Below are 20,287 nucleotides of genomic sequence, written 5' to 3'. Positions count from 1 at the left end.
CTACTGAACTATCCTACCAACCCTGTTGGCAACTTTTAAAGGTAAAGTGTGCCTTTAGATTTTATTTGGAAAATGAAAACAAGTCATTCAGAGAAACTTCATGACCTTTCAAATGCATTAATACATAGGCAATTTGAAAACAATAACTCTGTTCAAATGTGCCATAACAATCTGTCATAAGTAACTGCAAGGTAGCCATTTTATCTCCATTTGTATATAATAAACTTGAAGCTGAGGGGTTTAATATAAAGGACAAAGCAGTTACAGAAATGTTTTGGAATCATTAATTTGAGGCTTAACACACTGGTTAGGGAGCAGAATCCTTGGATAGGGAGTGGGAGTAGGTCTATTCTTTCATTAATCAATTTATTTACTTTACATACAGATTACAGATCACAGTTTTCCCTTCCTCCTTTCCTCCCAGTCCCCCTCAACAACACACACACACCCCCACTCACATACCTCTCTCTCTCTCTCTCTCTCTCTCTCTCTCTCATCCTTTTCTCCTGAGAGAAGAGGAAGCCTCCCATGGATTTCAACCCACCTTGGCATATCAAGTTACAGTAGAATTAGTTTTTCTATTGATGATGAACAAGGCAGCCCAGTCAGGGGAAAGGGATCCAAAGGCAGGCAACAAAGTCAGAGACAGCCCCTGCTCCTGCTATTAGGGGTCGCACAGGGAGACCAAGCTGCACGTCTGCTACGTATGTATGGATCCCTGTGTCTATCCCGTGCATGCTCGCAGTCTCGGTGAGCCCGTACAGCCACAGGCTAGTGTATTCTGTAGTTTTTCTTGTGGTGTCCTTTACCTCTCTAGCAGGGAGCAAATTTTTAAATCTGCCCTGCAGATCAGTCTCCGGGACTCCCACTTAATGAGGGTGGAGAGGACAGTGAAGAGGCTCGCTGTGCGTCTGCTCTCTTCGTGGAAGTCTCGCAGCACACAGACGGGTGAGTAGCCGAACACTGGCCTGAGCGTCCCTCAGGAAGTCCACGTCTTTGTTCAAACGCTTGGCAGTGTTCCTTTCAGCCATGTGAATTCTTGCTTTAAAATCAGCTAAGGCCCTTTAGTTTGTGATTTTGTTTGTAGGATAGGCTTATATTAAAGAAAATTTACTCTGATTTTTCCCTTGAAGTAAAATGTAGTAGATTAGAACTGTTTGTTTTAAATAAAATAGAAAATAAGCTGCCTTGTTACAGTGATGTCCCTCGATGTATGTAAATACCTAAAGCTTTTGATATTTTTAATTATTAATGTGAGAGCTAATTTTGCATTTATATTTTAATGTGCATATATGGTATAATCATTATATATAATGTATATAGCCAATATAAATTTACAAGAAAATTGAGCAGAGGATTAAAATGTTTACTTTTATTTCCCTATACACATTTTTGTATTTTGGTGGTTTGTTTGTTAAAACTGATAATGTTGACATGCTATTGTCAGTTGAAAGCCATAGTTTGAATTATGTACATTTTACCCTTGAAGTAGACTTGTTACCTTACAGATTATTGTCAGGGTTTTATATAGGCACAAGGAACATACTCATTTTTTAGGAAATCCAGTCACTTTATTACTCAGTTTTTCTTCTTATTTCATTGCAAAGGTGGAGAATTTTTTGGTTTTGTTTTATGTTCTTTATCTCAGTAACAATGGGAAGAAAATGAAAGCTTTATGGGCTTTGCTGTACGATGCAGGGAGAACCGTGCAAGAGTCAAGATACTTTAAAATGCTTTGGTTTTTTTCTATCGACTTTTGTTTTACTTTTGCTTTGTTTTTATCCTTACCTAAGGAAAGAGAGTGCTAATGCACTTTTCAGAGTCTCCGTGGTAGAGGCTGGGGTTTGCCCTTGGCAGAGACTTTGCCTAATGCTCACAGGGCTTTAGTGTCACTGTCAGATGGACGAAAAAGGTTAGAACCTACCTGACTAAAAAAAAATAAAAGTTTAGATTTCCTTTAGAAAATAGATACATTAAACACTGTTGGCTAACTGAATACTTTTTTTAAAAATGCTTAGAAACTAAGACATTATTAACCAAACATGATTTTAACAGTGGTCATGTTTAAAATGTACTTTCAATCTGGTATATGTTCTGTTCTGGAATTGTTGCCCCCAGCCTCATTGGGTGTGGTGCTCCTGGCTGGTACCTGTGGCTCTCCCTGAGGAATGGCATCACCCCTTACCTCCGCTGTGCTGCACTGCTCTTCCACTATTTACTCGGAGTAACTCCGCCTGAAGAACTGTTTGCCAGTAAGTAGAAGACTGAGATCAGAGAGCAAAGGGAGACTTGTCTTCACTGACAGAGAGAACAGTGGAACCACCTCTGCCCTACTTCATCTGTGTTCACCCTGAACACAGACAGGCACCCCTGCCCAGGGGAGTTAAAATTAAAAGCCAAAATCCAGTTTTGTTTCCTAAGTGGCAAATCCTACTGGTAGTTCCTGAGTGTATAGTTAAATCCTTAAGTTATTAGAATAGTTTCATACCAGTGGGAGGAGAGGCATGTAGCAGATAGATGTGCTACAAGTGCAAGCTTGTTGGCCCAATTCAATTCCCACACCCCACTTAATAGGGCAGCATGAGAGCTCCCTGGCTAAGGTACTTGTTACCAAGCCTGACAGCATAAAGTCACTCCCTGGAGCCCATGTAGAAGAAGAGGAGGCTAACCCTTCAAGTCGTTCTCAGACCTGCAACATGCACACTGTGGTAGAGTCACGCCCCTGCCCTCCTCCAGCAAAGAGGTAAATGTAAAAAGTAAATAAAATTTAAAAGCCAGATGTGGCAAGCAATTGCAATCTTACCATTTCTATAAAGAAATGGGAGCAGAGGCAGGAGAATCGCCCTGAATGCTATGGCCCAGCTAATTTGGGTCACAGAAGAAACAAGACAGAAACAAGACAGATCTGGATTAACAAAGTAGAAAGAAAGAACTTGACTCCTAAAAATTGTCCTCTAACCTCCACATGAGAGCAAGGCCTGTGAGCATGCACAAGTACATGCACATACATGAACATGTGTACATACAGTTTTTTTAAAGTACGTGTGTGAACGCTGAATGTAGTGGCACACAGTTTAATCCCAGTACTCAGGAGGAAGAGGCAGGCAGATGTCTATTAGTTTGAAGGCAGCCAGGTTTACATAGGGAGGTCCAGGCTTCCTAAGGCTATATTGGGAGAACTTGCCTCAAAGGTAAAATAAACTACCTATATGAAGAATAACTGGTAGGGTATACAGGAAATTAGAGATGTTTGTTACCTTTATGGAAAAGAACTGTTTAGACAGGAAGGTGACTTTATTATATATACTTGAATTTGGATTTTGGATTTTGCTATACTGATGGATTAAAATAATGACCGAAAAGGTCTTCAGATTCAGAGAAAGGACTGAAAGAGCTTGAAGGGGCTTGAGACCCCATATGAACAACAATGCCAACCAACCAGAGCTTCCAGGGACTAAGCCACTACCCAAAGACTATACATGGACTGACCCTGGGCTCCAACTGCATAGGTAGTAATGAATAGACTAGTAAGATCACCAGTGGAAGGGGAAGCCCTTGGTCCTGCCAAGACTGAACCCCTGGCGAACGGGATTGTTGGGGGGAGGGCGGTAATGGGGGGAGGATGGTAATGGGGGGAGGATGGGGAGAGGTAGGGGTTAGGGAGATGTTGGCCTGGAAACCAGGAAAGGGAATAACAATTGAAATGTAAATGAGAAATACCCAATTTAATAAAGATGGAGGAAAAAAAAGGCCTTCCAAATATCAAAAACCTGTATTTACTAACAGCATCATTTTTTTTTCTTTTATTATTTCTAAATCTAGACAAAAGTAGAGAAGGCTACCTTACTTACTATGTCTTCTTTGTGGGAGTCAGAATATTTGTTTGATTTTAAAAGTGACTGGAATTATCTAGAGACTCATTTCGTCTTTTGAGAATACACAAATGAGGTCACCTTTACCGACTGCTAACATCCTTATCTTGAACTCCATTCAATAGGTTAGGTGTGATCAAGCTTTGTCAGGGTTCTCTATAAAATAGGATGTTACTCTCCAAGTAATTTCTGTTTGCTGCCACACATAGAAAGTTCATGTATTTATCTAAAGCTGTCATTAAAAACTAAAGTATTTTTCTTTTGTCAGGATTCAGGCAAATATAAAGAAGCTTAAATATGCATGATGTAATCCCAGGTGGTGATGAGTCCTGCAAAGTAAAGCTGATCAGGGTCAGGACTCTTGGACGTAGGTTGTCAGGAAGATTTTTCTCCAAGGAGACGTTAAACTAAGAGCAGCAGATATGGAGCTAAGCTGGACAGAGAGCCAGACAGATTTCAATGCAAAGGTCTTGCTTGGCATAGTAAGAGAACTGTGAAGATAGGATTCCAGATGCAAACCTACTGTGCAGGGAGGTCCAGGAGGTAGCCAGATGTATGCATTTCATCTGGGCACTTATGCCACAATAAAGGCTTTGTGAGCCAGCGTGTAGCTCAGTAGAGTACTTCACGAGTCCAGTCCCTGGGTTCTATCGTCAGCAAAGTACCACCTGTCTCAACATACTACCCCCAGAAGAAGAGACTTTGTATTGTGTACTAAGTGTGGTGGTTAGTCATAGGAGCCATCTGATCAGGATGACTCAGATCTGTGTTATAAAAGAATCATTGTGGCTTACTTGCCACCTACTGTTTTATGGAGCAGATAGGAATGCGTGTAAACAATGACGGAGCTCCTTCACACTGAGTAGATCAGAATAATGTGCTCATTACATCTCTCTTGATATTTCTTGCAGACTCTGCTGAAGGAGAATTCAGTGCACTCTGTAGCTATCTCTCTTTACCCACAAATTTGTTCCTGCTTTTCCAGGAATATTGGGATACCATAAGGCCCTTACTTCAGAGGTACTATGAGGGTGAATGTGATTGATGGGTTTTATCTAGTTTGAATTTTTTTATGTTTATCTTAATTTTTGATTGGTTTTGATTACAGGGGTTTGACTCCAAACTCAGTTCATCCTCAGCCTCCTCTAGGGCTCAATTTGAAACGTTTGTTTTTATGTTTTTAAGGCAGGGCCTAATGTAGCCCAACTTGGTCTAAGACTCACTATGCAGCTGAGGAGGGCCTTGAACTCCTGTTTCTCTTGCATCTGCTGTCTAAATGCTAGAATCAAAAATGGGGATCCCAATCAATTCCTTCCTCTTAATTTGAAAATTTTTTAAATTACAATTTTCTAAGCTTTCAGTAGACATTGGCTGCAAGAAGCAGGAATGTATGGAGACTCCGAATGCAAAGGCTTAAGGCATGGGGTCGAGAGCAGCCTCTGGGCAGAAGGGAGTCCACGGCTGGGGGCCATTTTCCTTATTTGATTTTTTGTACAGTTATTATTTTGTTCTGATCTTAAAATTTGGTGGGGAGAGGGAAGTACTCATAAATAGAATCATAATTAAGAATCAAAGACTCTGATCATGGTGCACTTGGGTGGAGAGGGAGAAGGCAGATTTCTGTGAGTTCCTGGCCATGCAAGGTTACATAGTAAGACCCCATCTCAAAAAAAAGAAAGAAGGAAGGAAGGAAGAAAAAGAAAGAGAGAAAGGAAGGAAGGAAGGAAGACAGGAAAGAAAGAAAGAAAGAAAGAAAGAAAGAAAGAAAGAAAGAAAGAAAGAAAGAAAGAAAGAAAGAAAGGAAGAAAGAAATCTAACAAGCTCACACTGGGGGTTGTAGTACTGCTCAGTTGATAGAGTTCTGGCCTGGCATGCACAAAGTCCTCTCTGTTCAGCCCCAGGCACCTTATCAACCAGGCACAATGGCACATGTACCTATAATCCCAGAACTCTGGAGGGAGAGGCTAGAGGTTCAAGATCATCCTTTGATTATGTAGCACCTTTGAGTCTGGTTCTCAGTACATGAGTGCTTATGCAAAAGGCAGAGAGAGTGAAATCTGGAACTGTATATGAAACTGTCGAGAAAGTGGTAGAGCATGTGTCAGGAGAGTGGCTGAGAGACAAGCATCTGGTGGAGCAGACTAGCCCTGAAGTGACCTACGGAGGCATGTGCCTCCCTTTCAGATAGACTTTCTGCCTCACTGGATCCTGACCTCTTGTTTACTATCTGTCTCCAGCCTCCACTCTCCCTACTGTTTCTCTGTCCTACGTGTTAGGATATCAGTTTCACCGTGTTACTCTGAACTCTTGCTCTCCCGTGATTTTGTTTATCCTCCTTACTTCCTTGTCTTTCTCACGCCCAGGTCAGAGCTGGGTGAATGTTAGTCTCGTGCCCTAGGCTCTCTGTCTGGTTTTCGCTTTGCTTCCTAAGTTCTCATGGGTGCTGTGAATCACAAACTTCATTTAGTGTGTAGCTGAGTATGGAGTAGCTGAGTCTTAGATGTACTATTTTAGTTTAAGCGTTAAGGAAGTCCCTGCCATTTGTGTTCTTCCTGGTCCTGCTTGCCTCAAGTCTTTGTCAGTTGGATTCAGTGTAGGTGTAGCCAGTGGGAGGCACAAGCAATTGCTGGAAGGAAGGGAGACTAAGGACGCCAGAGTCCCCAGCCACCTCTCCCTGCCTCCTAGCACATCTTTTCAGCAGTGACTGTCTCTTCTCTGCCTCTAGTGATGCTGTCTTTCCTCCCACTCCTCCGGCCTGCACTAGGGCTTACTTGTCTTTTGTCTCGCCGGCCTTCTCAGCCCTTCCCCCCACCTCTCCTGTCTGAGGGTTGAATGTAGAAACTTGGAATAGGCAAGCACACCACGCCACGCTATGTGCCGAGTCCCTGTTACTTATTTTGCTTCTTCCTGGTATTAATTTCTCTCATTTAAATCGGTAGATGGTTTCTGTTCTAGACATTAATTGACCAAACCCTTGAAAAAGAATTTAGAAGGGGTTGGGAGGGTAGGGAGAGAGAAAGGGGTAAGAGGTAAACTTACGCACACGGAGGAAAGTGGAGAGAGCGGCTGGTGTGCAGCAAACCTGGGACTAACCTCCTTCTCTCTTGGCTCCACGTACAGGTGGTGTGGAGATCCTGCCTTACTCAACTCTTTGAAGCAGAAAAGTGCTCTGGTCAGGTTGGTTTCACTATTTAAGTCTTTATTGTAAATCCAGAACTGTGCTTCTTAAATATTTGGTTGGTTTACCTTAATTCTGCTCTGTCCCCTTTATTCTCAGTTCACTGTTTTCTGTGTGTCTGTTGGTTTTTGCCAGGTTCTTCCTGAACTGATTTTTTTTCTCAGAATGGTTATCCCTTCCTTCTTAAATTGTCAGAAGCTGCCAGCTCCACTGGAATCATCCTTAAATTGGTACCTGCCTGTCGAAAGGAAAAGGAGCTGGTGTCCGGGAGCTGCTAGTTTACTAAAGCCAGGAGGTGGTGCTGTACACTGTTCATATAAACTAGTTCCTCCAGCCTTTGAGAATATCAATATAAATAGATCTGACTAGTCTTCTCCCCTTCTTGTGTATATGCTTAGAAACTAGACCCCATGTGTACCTCAAAACCCCCCCCAAAAAACAAAACAAAACAAAACAAAACAAAACAAAAAAAAGCCCAACTTTTTTAGGCTGGGCATGGTAGCACATAGCTGTGAGACTGAGGCATGAGGTTCTGAGCTGCAGGCCAGACTGGGCCTGTACGTAAGTGAGACTGTTTCCAAACTCACAAGAAGCTTCCTCAGCCCGCTTTTCTCTTGAGTTATGGTTCTGTCAGAATCTACATTTTCCCCTCAAGTACATGTACACATGCCACCTTTTCCTCGAAGCCTGTCTTCTCTGGCATGTGAGTGTGTCTACATGTATCTGCCAGCCTCCTCAATCCCTAAAGCAGACAAGAGAATGGCATCTTTTCCTGTGACCTGGCTTATATTATATTATATTTATTATATTATGTGTACCATCTAAGTTTTATGTGACTCGAATTGCTTCAACAAACTGACACAAGAGTTGACTCCTACCACAAACCACTTTTCTTTCAGTGAAGTAAAGGTTGTGAGCTAACACACACTGCCCTCTTCTCTTATCTCTTGGCCCCTGCACTCCTCTCAGCTACAGTGTAAATCTGCATAAGCTGCCTCCCTACAGGCCTGGCACTAGTGCCTGTGGAAGTAGCTTCTGCGCAGCGCCCAGGAAAGACAGACACCGTACTATAGAGAAATAGGGACGTGTACCATGCCAACTAGTGATACCATGTAGTTTTTATTTACTTCATGTCAAGGTGTGCTTTTTAAATATCTTTCACAGCATGGTACTGAAATAATCTGAGAAATTTAAAGGAGAAAACACATATATACTGTTTTCGGTTATGAGTAACTGGCAATCTTAGTATGTACATAAAATTTTATATACATATGTATACTTTTTATACATTATATGATTTATGTATATATTTTTATATATAACATTATAGCATAAAATATAATAATATGTAGAATATACCATTAATGCCTTAAAGAAATATAAAGAGGAAAGTAGGTATGGTGGCTTATGTCTGTAGTCCCAGTACTTGGGAGGCTGAGATAGGAGGATTAATGTTTATTTGAGGCCAGCCTGGGCTACACATTGAATTTGAAACCAACCCAAGTTACAGATGGGATATATCTTTAGAAAATTAAAAGAAAAATGAAACTTAAAGAGGAAAAGATTCTTCTTTTGTTTGTTTGGTGTTTTTGAGACTGTCTTGGGGTTGGGGATTTAGCTCAGTGGTAGAGTGCTTGCCTAGCAAGCACAAGGCTCTGGTTCGGTCCCCAGCTCCGAAAAAAAGAAAAAAAAAAAAAGAAAGGAGACTGTCTTACTACGTAATTCCAGCTAGCCTAGAACTGCCACATAACATATAGCCCAAGTTGACCTCAAACCAAAAACCCTCTTGCCTCAGTTTCCTATCTGCTAGAGTTCTAAGCATGAGCCACCATACCCGGTGAGACAATTCCTAATGAGGCAGGTTTAGTTTTAGAGAAGATTATTTTTAGCCGAATCAAGAATTATAAAGTGAAAGGCTAGAGAGATGGCTTAGAAGTTAAGAATACTGCTCTTCCAGAGGACTTGGGTTCAATTCCCAGCACCCACATGGCAGCTTACAGCCATCTGTAACTCTTGGTTCAGGGGATCTAATGCTGTCTTCTGACCAAGTTGAACAGCAGGCACACACACAGTGCACAGACATACATGCAGGCAAAACCATATACATAAAATAAATAATATTCTTAAATTATTTTTTAAATTGTAAAATGTAAATTGGTTTTCATCTAGGGAGAGTCTCATGTTATTCATATGACCTTCCTTAGGCTACATAGGTCTTTTACCCTCTCTTATGTGAAGGGGATGGATGCTAACACTTGCTACCCTTAAATTGGTACCTGCCTGTCGAAGGGAAAAGGAGCTGGAGTATCAACTGCTGAACTGACTCTGTTTCACTGCAGTATCTCATTTAGTCTTAAAGACTTTTGGGTGTTTCCTTGATACATGTACACATAAGCACACACACAGTCACTGTGTAAACCAGGCTGGCCTTGAATTCAGAGATCTGCATGCCTCTGCCTCTTGATGCTAGGATGAAAGGTGTACACAATTATGCCCAGTTCCTTCATACTTATATTTAACATCTCTTAAACTGTTGAGTCTTAACAGAGTTCAATATTTCTCTTCTTTATTTTTCCTGAAAACATCAAATTGATGATATGCCCATGGTTGGAATATATTTCAACCTTAGTTTATAGATAAGTAAATATACCATGCCCTGAAGCCTTCTTCAGTTTTAATCCACTTACTCATATAAAGCTGCCTTTTAAACTATGCTTCTAGGTACCCTAGAAAAAGAAATAGTTTGATAGAGCTTCCTGATGACTACAGCTGTCTTCTAAATCAAGCTTCTCACTTTAGGTAAGAAGAAATGGTGTGTGTGTGTGTGTGCGTGTGTGTGTGTGTGTGTGCATGAGAGAGAGAGAGAGAGAGAGAGAGAGAGAGAGAGAGAGAGAGAGAGAGAGAGCGCACAATAACTTTCCTGAGTTTGCATTTGGCCTACCCTACAACCAATGAACTTATTGTGAAAAAGTGGCCAATGATAAGGGAGCTGCCACCAAGCCTACTGACTCCCAAGTTGTCTTCTGAGCCCCACACATATACACATAGATTTCTGGATATGGCTTACTTGTTTAAGAAATGACTGCTGGGGGCTGGAGAGATGGCTCAGTAGTTAAGAGCATTAGCTGCTCTTCCAGAGGTCCTGAGTTCAATTCCCAGCAACCACATGATGTCTCACAACCATCCATATCAGAATCTGATGCCCTCTTCTGGTGTGTCAGAAGACAGCGACAGAATACTCATAAATAAAATCTTTAAAAAAAAAAAAAGGGCAGAGGTGACTGCTGTATGTCTACTGAGCTACTACTGAACTGCTGTACGTCTACTGAACTGCTGTATGTCTACTGAGCTAAGTTTTCTCAAACCATGCTACAGTACACAATTCTGTCATTCATCACTGAGTGCGGCTGAGCCATTGCAGGTTGTACTTCTTACTACCTCTCTCCTGTTCAGACTCTCACCACTACAAAGGACTTGTGCCACTGATTCCTTCACGTGTCCCTGGTCCTTTATCTCATCACTGATGATCTGCTTCTGTCTCTATAACTTAGCTGTGTGGATGTATCATCACAGAAAGAGAGTCTGTGTCTTCTTTCACTTAGTATGTTTTTATGGTTTATCCAACTTGGAGCTGTATCATTTGTTCCTGTTTTGGTTAATATTTTATTGTATGTTTAGACCACAGTTGTCTGTTTTCGTCCATAGATGGACATTCATATTTATAATGAGATTGTTTCTTTCTTTTAACCATTATAGATAATGTTACTATAAAAGTTGATGTACAAGCCACCAAATGAATGTATAATTTTCATTCCATTTGGATGTATACCTAGGCTATTTGCTAGGTCATATGTGTGACTTTTTTAGTGTCAAACCCTTTTATACACACACCAGCAACTTATGGGACATTATATCTTTCACACCAGCCCTTCAGTGAACTACTAGATAAATCTGTCTATAAAATCCCAGGTTTTGGAGGATAGGATCCCCGCTGTTTATCTGGGATTAAATAAGCCACACTGGAAATATGAGCTACATCTCCATATCTTCCGTGCTTGGTTAGGGAATGAGGAGTGGGGTGATAGCCAGCTACAACGAATGCCAACAGTGAGCTGGCTGTGATGGTGCATACCTTCAATTCCAGGATTCAGGCAGGGGCAAGTTTGAGTCCAGCCTGGGCTATAGATTCTTGTTTCAACCTTGAAAAACCGTCAAAGCAATTATGGGTAAACCCTTGCTGCATAATGCAGTTTTTAAACAATTGCACACTTCCAAAACCATAGTACTCCAACATTGTAAAAACACTCGACTAAATCATTATAGCGGCGGCAGCTGCTGTTGGTCACATTAGGTGAAGGCTGGATTCTATAAATGAATCTCAGTACAAATATGAGATGTGTAGCAAATTTTCACTAGACTGTATATTTAATAATAAATTTTCTTACTATGGTTTAATTAGAGGTATGGGTTATGTGTGTGTGTGTGTGTGTGTGTTTTGCTGGAGTTTATTAAAAGCCTTTGTCATTAGGCTGTATCCAAGCTCAATCAGAATACTACATCCTGCTACTTATTCTTTGAAAATTTCATGCATGGTGTGTTTTGATCATATCCACTCTCCATATTACCCTCCTCCAATTCTGCCAGGTCTCTTCAAACACATCTTCTTCGAAACTTGACACACTTGTTTTTTCTAGCTAATAGAGTCCTATTAGTGCTGCCCATATGAGTGTGGATATAGGGGATGGGCATCCTAGTAGTGGCTCCACCTCACCCCTCACCACCAAGAAAAGTGACTCTACCCTAGCAGACATCAGCTTCCAGTAGCTCCTCAGCTGGGAGCTCAGTAGGCCCTCCTTACTCTGTGCTGGATTTTATTTTTCATGCATATGAGGGTTTTGCACATATATGTATATATGTGCACCATGCGCATGCCTAATGCCCATGGTTACCTGAAGAATGCATTGGATTCCTAGAACTACAGATGGTTGTGAGTCACATGTGGGTGGTAGGAATTGAACTTGTGTCTTCTCTGTAAGAGTAACAAGTGTGCTTAACCACTGAGCTGACCCAGGCCCCAGGCTGGAATTAACTGTGCAGGTAATGGCAGCTGCTATGCATTTATGCACACAGCAGCCAGACCAGGATCAGGAGACAGCATTTCCCAGCACCTGTAGGGCAGGTTGATATACATGCTCTGTCTGTGGCTGAGCCATCTCAGTTGCTAATTCCTGCCCTGTTGAGCAGTTCTGTGTATTAACACTACCCACTGCAGTAAGGAACTTCTCTCACCAAGGTAAAGAGCAGTACAGGTCTGGCACAGGAGGTTCCCAGGCATACGGTGGCTCAAGCAGGGGACACTGGGATCTGTTACTTGGTATAGGAGGTTGAGCTAGAGCAAAATCCCTGAGCAGTGGGCAGCATAGATGAGCCTGGCTCAGGAGACTATGCTGACTGGTAACCTGGAGCAAGATTCTCTGGTGACATAGGCCTCCTTTAAGTGGAGCTAAGTTAAAAAAAAAAATTTTTTTTTTTTTGGAGAGTTACATATATTGATGTATGTATATGCTTCGTGTGTGCAAATTTCCATGGAGGCCGGAAGAGGGCATCGGATCCTTTGGAGTTGTAGTTACAGGCAGTTGTGCGGTGCTAGAATGAACTCATGTTCTGCAAGAGCAGAACGCTCTCTTAACCACTGAGCCATCTCCTTAGCCCCTTGATTTCTTTAATTTCTTTAATGTCCCCTTCAAGTAAAATAAATGAGCAATCATTTTAAACGTCCTTTGTCTTTTAGTAGCTTTCTTTTTGAGTAGGGTGAATGATAAAAAAACATGTTTATTACTAAATAGATACATGATCTGGTTCTGGTTTTCCAAAACACTGAATGGTATGTCTTCCCCTGTTGAGGTGTCCACGGTCTTCAGATGATGAACGAAAGCACCCTGTCCTCTGTCTTTTCTGTGGGGCCATCCTGTGTTCTCAGAATATCTGTTGCCAAGAAATCGTGAATGGGGAAGAGGTTGGAGCGTGCGTTTTTCATGCACTTCAGTGTGGTGCTGGAGTCTGCATTTTTCTAAAGTGAGTATAGTCATTTGGAAGCTCATGAGGGGTCTTATCCAGTGAATATGCCAATAGAATAAGTAGTTCTTTAAAAAAAAAAATAAGATTCTGTTTACATTTCCTTCGTTGTTAGAGAAGTCTTAAATGGTATAGACTTTATATCAGTGATTCCAGTTCTGTGTAATATTTAGATATAAAGGGAAAGCTTGAAATCTTAAAACTTATGCTTATAAAGTATGTGTAAATTATTAACTTTAGACTGCATTATTTATGTATGTATTTACTTGTTTATTTAGGCTTTTCGGGACAGGATTTCTCTGTGTAGCTCTGGTTGTCTTGGAACTTGTTTTGTAGTCCATGCTGGCCTGGAACTTACAGATATCTTCTGATTCTGCCTCCAGAGTACAGGGATTTAATGCATGGGCCACCATACCAAGCTATTTATTTATTTTTGAGACAGGTTCTCTCTATATAGACCAGGCTGGCCTTGAACTCCCAGAGATCCTGCCTCCCAAGTGCCTTCTGGCCTAAACATGTCTTTTAGATGTTTTTATTTCCTTCTTTAAACAAAAGATTGACTACTTAGAACAATAGTAATAAATGCTTATAAAAGAAGATACCTTGCATGGGAGAAATAAAATTTAAAGTAGATTTTTGTGTTTTCTCTGTCCACTTAATCTGTGAAATTTAATTTTTGTCTATATAAACCCCAAAGGCTTATTGTGAGATATATTATCATTGCTTAAAGGCAACCTTTGAAACGAGAGGAAAGAATGGCATAGAAGTTAAATGCTAGAGAAGCCACATGAATAAGTTCTACTTATCTCAACTGTATATTTATGATTTGCCATATGAGTTCTCATTGTGGTCTTTAACCATTTCTCCACAGTAAGTGTCTCAGTGCCCTCAAAAAAATTGGAGGCTTCAACTAGGAAAGCCTTGAACATTTCCTTGGTCGACAGTTCTAGACTGGAGGATGCTCTGTCCTGTTTTGAAGCCCCCTTCTGCCTAAGTAACAAGTTAGAAAAAGGCAGAAATAGCCCTAGGCACATTTCTCCAGGGTCCCATGGCTCACAGGACAGTCTCCCTTTTAGTATATCCAGCCGGAATTACTGACTTCCCATTTTTCTAGATTCATGGATCCTTTTCTATTGCATCAAGAAAAACAGCAGTGTTTCTTCCTTCTACTCAGACAAAATACAGTTTACTGCTGGATGGTGATAGCACACGCCTCTTAATCCCAGCACTAGGGAGGTAGAGGTTGGGGATGAGTTCAAGGCCAGCCAAGTTGCTGAGTTGCAAGACAGCCAGGGCTACACACACAGAGAACTTCAAAAACAAACCAAAAAAAAAAAAAAAACAAAAAACAAAAAACCCAAAAAACCAACAACGCCCATAGTTGAGTGTGTTCATCCATGGTTGTGTTGCCTTTTTATTGATTTTTAAATGCTTACTGGCCATGTCTTAACTTTAACTTTGATTCAGTGACTATCATTTGCATGTATGTATCTAACAGTGTTTCCTAACATTTGTTTTCTTTTTCAGAATCAGAGAATGCAGAGTGGTCCTGGTAGAAGGAAAAGCCAGAGGCTGTGCCTACCCAGCCCCTTACTTGGATGAATATGGAGAAACAGACCCAGGGCTAAAGTAAGATTTTTCTTTAATAGAAGGTTTAATCAGTCATCTTATATTTCATTTGCTTTATTGTATATTAGCAGTTCTTTAAATATACAAACCTAGAAATAGAGTTATTGATGGTTGTGAGCTGTCATTTAGGTGCTGGGAACTGAACCTCTTCTGCAACAGTAGTGACTAAACCACTGACCCCACTCTCCAGCCTGCCTGGCCCTGTGAGACAGTGACAGCTCACGGATTCTAGCAGGCTGGTCAGTACCTCACGCCATCACACTCATGTTATGTAGGTTAGGGGCCTTGAGCTCAGGTCCTCACTTGCACGGCAGGCACCTTACTGACAAAGTTCTCTCCTAAACTTTATTATTCTTTTAAAATATTGTCCAAAATGAGTAGATTCACTAGATAGGACTTGGGATCTGTTGGCTCATATAGGGATTTGTTTTTATTGAGACAGCATTGGACTTGAAGTTTAAGGGAGTACTGCGTGGTAAAAGTAGTTAATGCTGGTCAGGGTGGAGGTCACCTTTAATTTCAGTACACAAGAGGCAAGTGCAGGTGGGTCTCTGTGAATTTAAGGCTCATCAGATCTAAATAGTGGCCAGCCAGGGCCACATGGTGAGAGTCTATCTCAAAAAGAAAACCAATAGCAACAACAACAAAATATTTAATAACTGATGAAAATCTTGAGTTGTTCTAGAAAAGTACAAAAATGTAGAATTCTTAAGTTAATGATGAAAGTGTTGATGTCCCAGGGGCAGTTATCTCTATTACTGTGCTCAACAGACTTGAGGCTTTCTGGGTTAGCTGGCACAGTGTTGCAAACTAGGTAGCCCTGGAATAGAAATGTAGTTACTTAAAACATTTGCTAAGCCAGGTATGATGATGTCGCCCTGCTAACTGGGAGGATGAAGCAGGAGGGTCATTGGAGTATCACTGTTCAAACCCAACCTGGACACTGTATCAATTGACAGAAAGCCATTAGAGCCCACCAGAAAAGACCAGAGCTGCTTCAAGTTAGAACCTGTTTAAATGAGGTCTTATTATGTTCATAATGTATGAGGCCTGATTTCCCAAATAGTCAAGGAGTCCACTTCTGCTTCCTTAACTAAGAGGTATACCACATTCTTAGTAATCATGAGGAGTTGCCGTTTCTCAGCCCTGTCCTTGTGCTCACAGCTGCATGGATGTCTGCATTGTGTGCTGACTTAAGGCTAGAGATGTCATTGGTATTGATTAAAGCGTAGATGTCATTTTTGTTTCTTTTTTCCTGAAGGAGGGGAAACCCACTTCATTTATCTCGGGAGCGGTATCGGAAGCTGCATTTGGTCTGGCAACAGCACTGCATTATAGAAGAGATTGCTCGGAGCCAGGAGACTAATCAGATGCTATTTGGATTCAACTGGCAGTTACTCTGAGCTCCAGCTCTGCCTCAGGACAATCATGAGTGACATCAACAATAAAGACTGATCTAAAATTCTAGACAACTTTCTAAGGATGGGGAAGTATTCGAGGGTCTTTTGACCCATGTCCAGATTCACATACATTAATAAAATATTCCTTAATGGAATATTGCTTTCAATTATCAAACATAAGCTTCAAGGAAAAAACAAGACATGTTTTATGTTCTAGAACACTAAAGAAATGCTTGTTCACCCAAGTGTCTATTTCTGCTAATATTTCCAGAAAACTCGTTTCCCTTCATAACTGTCCTATCTCATTTCATATCATCCACCTGGTTGATGAGGTCACTTCGAGCATTTGTGGACATTTCTTTGTCTGGTTAACGTCTCTGCACTTGTGTATTTGGTGTTTTCCGAGTGTGATTTAGCATTAGATCTGGCACGATGCTGATCACCTGTGATGTCTAAAGAGGAATTGCACAGCTATGCAGTATCTCTCAACTGAAAAGACTTCAAAACATGTAAACAGCCTTCTTCTTTAAGGAAATATCCTTGTTGTACCACCTATGGCTTCAGCCAGAAACTGATCTAAATCTCTACATAGACAGTGTTAGTTGTGCTAGTCTGGAAAGCATCCTTCCCATGTAGACCTCAAGAAGAATTAGGAGAATGTACTCATTATGCATTCCTTATACAAAAAGCCTGTCTGTTATCCTCACCTGATTCCTGGTAGCTCCGTGGAGTCACAAGTTAACCATCCGTTCCATTTTTTAAGGCAGGTTTCTGCAGTCCGATCTCTTTCTCTTGTGGCCCCATCCTATTGACTCTCAGAAAACTTACTGTTCTGAAACAAACTCTTTGTAGAATGAGAATCAGAAAATTGCCCCAGTGAATGGTCATACAAGATGAAATTAGAACACTCGTATTTAAGCCTGCATCCTTCTATGGCTTGTAAGAAAGAGATCCTTGATATGTCTATGTGAAACCTTTCATAAACTACAGTTTGTGATTTAATATGAACAGCCAAAAAAAAGGGCAATGTAATCAGGTCTGTGTCCTATTATAACCTGCTATGGTTGAGCCATCTTGCTTATAAATAATACAGCTCTCTTGAGTCTGTGCATAGACTTCTTGATTCTTGGCTTTAACGTTTTATACCAAGAACTTGTGAGTAGATCAGTTGATACTTATTTTAGCTTCTGTGGTATTGGGTAATATTGCTTTTGAAAGATGTGTTTGGAGATTGTATCTTCTTTCGCCCTTGGCTACTGCTGCTATGTGTATGTCTAAGTGTTTTCCTGCCTTCTGTTTAGTGAAGGCAAGGAAGTAAAAATGCATTTGCTAAGTGATCAGTGGTGCACATTTGGAGCTAAATTTGTTGCCATTTTTATGGAATGAAAAGTGGATTTTGCAGTAAGGGATTGGTGTGAGCGGGCAGCAGACTCACAATCATGATTTCCTACTTGGATAAATATTATTCAGAAGAAAGCAGAACTAGATAAACTATAATGAACAGTTCACAGCAATTATAAGAAATAACAATCAGTAAATTCAGTATTTGGCTTGTGCCATTTGCCAATATGATTAAGTGATTTGAACATTGCCCTTTGTTTTTTCTCTAATTTTTTGAGAGATTGTTTAGCTCTGAAATCTGGGCTAGAATAGGCAACAGAAGATGCTCATTTCTGCCTTAGTCATCTGGCCTCCATTTGCCAAGGATAAAGACTTCTTATTTTTAGCCTTCTTAGATTTAATTTGTAAACCCTGGAGCTAAGCTTTCCAGCTGCCAGGAGGACTAGCTAGCACCAGCCAAAGAACCTAATTCATTGCTGAGTTCTGCTTCTTGAGATGAAAGTTTCTGCACTGGAGGGTGGACTTAGGCCACAGTGCTGCCCCAGCCCAAGGGATTTTTAACAGTATTCATCATGACAAACGATTTAAGTCTGCTAAGAAGTTTACTTAAGCAACCAAGTCACTTTATTTAGTGTAGAATGTGAAAGAATTGGTTTAGTAGGGTGGCTCCGAGGGCCTAGCAAGGATTTTAATGATACAGTAAAGATAAACATATATCTGTATAATTAATTTATTATGTTAGTGTATGGGCTGTGAGTTCACCTCTTAGTGGTCATTTGTCATTTCATAACAACTATGCATTTTGGTTCACTGTGATGATGATCTATATTTAGTGACTGCAACATGTTTATACCACTGATTCAAATTCCATTCATGATGAAGTTATACAAATGATGCATATATTGATATCTTTTATTGCAAAAATGTAAATTAAAAACTTGTATAATGTTCTTGTGCTTTTTGAAATAAAATATCTTATATGTGTATATTTAAAAAGAAAAAAAGGGACTTCTCATGTTTGGGGATTTGGGTTTGAAGTATAAAAATCCTACCTAGAAAGAAGTTATGCTTAAACGTGCGTCAGCCCAGCCATTTTTATTTGTTTGTTTGTTTGTTTGTTTGTTTGTTTTAGGCAGTCTCATGGGGCTCATGCTAGGCTCCAACTCATGATGTAAGGCTGGCCTTGAACTCCTGATCCTTCTACCTCCACCTCTGAACTACTGGAATTATAGGCATATGTCACCACAGCCAGGTTAAAGTTTTTTCAAGACACAGACTTCTAGGGTTAATGGCCTCCAAACTTTTTAACTGTACATTTCATCACCATGTGTAGATTTATACATACTATTTTCATGTAGTGTTCCATGCCTACATTAAACACATTTTATGACATAGCACAAAACTGGAAGGTTTTGATTCAACCAAGTTTACCCCATTATCATAATTAAGCTCTCAAAAGTATAAAATATAAAGATTCTCAAAACTTCAAGAGAAAACAAGCAAGCATAATCGTGTCTCTGTTTACCTGATGGCAAACTTCTAAAAAATCTTGTAAGCAAAAAGGAAATACTTAAGATGTACTTATTACTGATGAGGGAAAAATCAGCCAAGATAAAGCTAGCCTTCAGGATTGAAAGAGAAAAAAAGATATTTCCAAATAAAAAGCTAAGAGAATCTATCTCTACCAGAACTGTCCTACAAAAAATGCTAAAGGGAACTCATGGAATAGAAAGACTTTGGGGATAAGAGTTTAGTCAGGTAGACCACTTACCTGCCTAGTATGTGTAAGACCCTGGGTTTGATTCCCAGTGCCACAAGACAGAAAAAAGATACTAACTCACAGGCAAGAGTGACTGTACAGATAAATTCAGAATGTTCTAGTATTGTAAAACAGTAGGTCAAACACTATTAACCAATAGAAGATTTAAAAAAAAGATTCTACAAGCCAAGGACAGTGGGTTGTTTGTGCCTGGCAGTCCCAATTACTCAGGAGTCTGAGGCAAAAAGATTGCTTGAGCCTATAAGTTTGGGTGCCAGCCTCCATAACATAGCCATGTTTCTAAAAAAAAAAAAAAAAAAAAAAGACATACCAAAGTGTCTTACTCTTCTATTGCTATGATAAAAATACACTGATAAAAACAACTTTAGAATGTTTATTTTGACTCACAGTTAAGAGGAGCTTAAGTAGCTTGTCACATTGTATGGGCAGAGAGTGTGAAGCAACCAATCCTTGGGCTCAGCTCACTCTGTCCTTTTTTGTACAGGCTAGTATCCCAGCTCAGGTAATGGTCTGTCCCCCTCACCATGGTGGGCAGGCCTTCCTGATTCAACTCAGCTAATCAAGACAATTGTGCAGAAGTTCATTTCCCAGGTAATTCTAGATCTCATCAAGCTGATAATTGACATGAAGCATTGCAGACGAGTCAAACAGGAAGATGGGAAACGAAGCAGTCAAAGTTCAGTGAGGAAGAGCGACCTCGAAAGCATAGGGCTTGCTGCTTAATGTCGTTTCCCTTTGCATTACACTGCTGTCATACAGATCAGCTTGTTAACTAAACTCTGAGTATAGTAACCACAAAACAAAAGTCTAAAGCAGAGAAACAGAAAATAGTAAGTGATCAAAATATCAATAGAGTAAATCATTTAGCCAAAAGGAAAAGTCTAAGAGAGAAAGAAAAGAACTCAAAAGATATGTTACATAATTGTTTAACATCAAATTACTAACCGATGAAATGAAATGAATTCTACAGTTACAAGACAGAGTGATTAATTCGAATGAAAAACCTATACCC

At 40.4% G+C, this 20,287-nt stretch overlaps 1 protein-coding gene across 1 annotated transcript in view; it reads left to right on the top strand.

Moving 5' to 3' along the window:
• Positions 1-18,499, top strand: part of Ubr1 (ubiquitin protein ligase E3 component n-recognin 1) — a 111,470-nt gene extending 92,971 nt beyond the window's left edge. Inside the window, exons 40-47 of the mRNA XM_032904035.1 lie at positions 849-948; positions 2,119-2,252; positions 4,784-4,892; positions 6,993-7,049; positions 9,772-9,849; positions 12,955-13,125; positions 14,653-14,754; positions 16,016-18,499. Coding sequence (XP_032759926.1) covers positions 849-948; positions 2,119-2,252; positions 4,784-4,892; positions 6,993-7,049; positions 9,772-9,849; positions 12,955-13,125; positions 14,653-14,754; positions 16,016-16,157 — 893 coding nt within the window. The 3' untranslated portion in view covers positions 16,158-18,499. The remainder of the gene's footprint in view (positions 1-848; positions 949-2,118; positions 2,253-4,783; positions 4,893-6,992; positions 7,050-9,771; positions 9,850-12,954; positions 13,126-14,652; positions 14,755-16,015) is intronic.
• The last annotated feature ends 1,788 nt before the right edge of the window (positions 18,500-20,287 follow it).

This window comes from Rattus rattus, chromosome 5 (genome assembly GCF_011064425.1).
Source record: "Rattus rattus isolate New Zealand chromosome 5, Rrattus_CSIRO_v1, whole genome shotgun sequence".
NCBI classification, from domain to species: Eukaryota; Metazoa; Chordata; class Mammalia; order Rodentia; family Muridae; genus Rattus; species Rattus rattus.
This window is presented reverse-complemented; position numbering and strand designations above follow the sequence as displayed.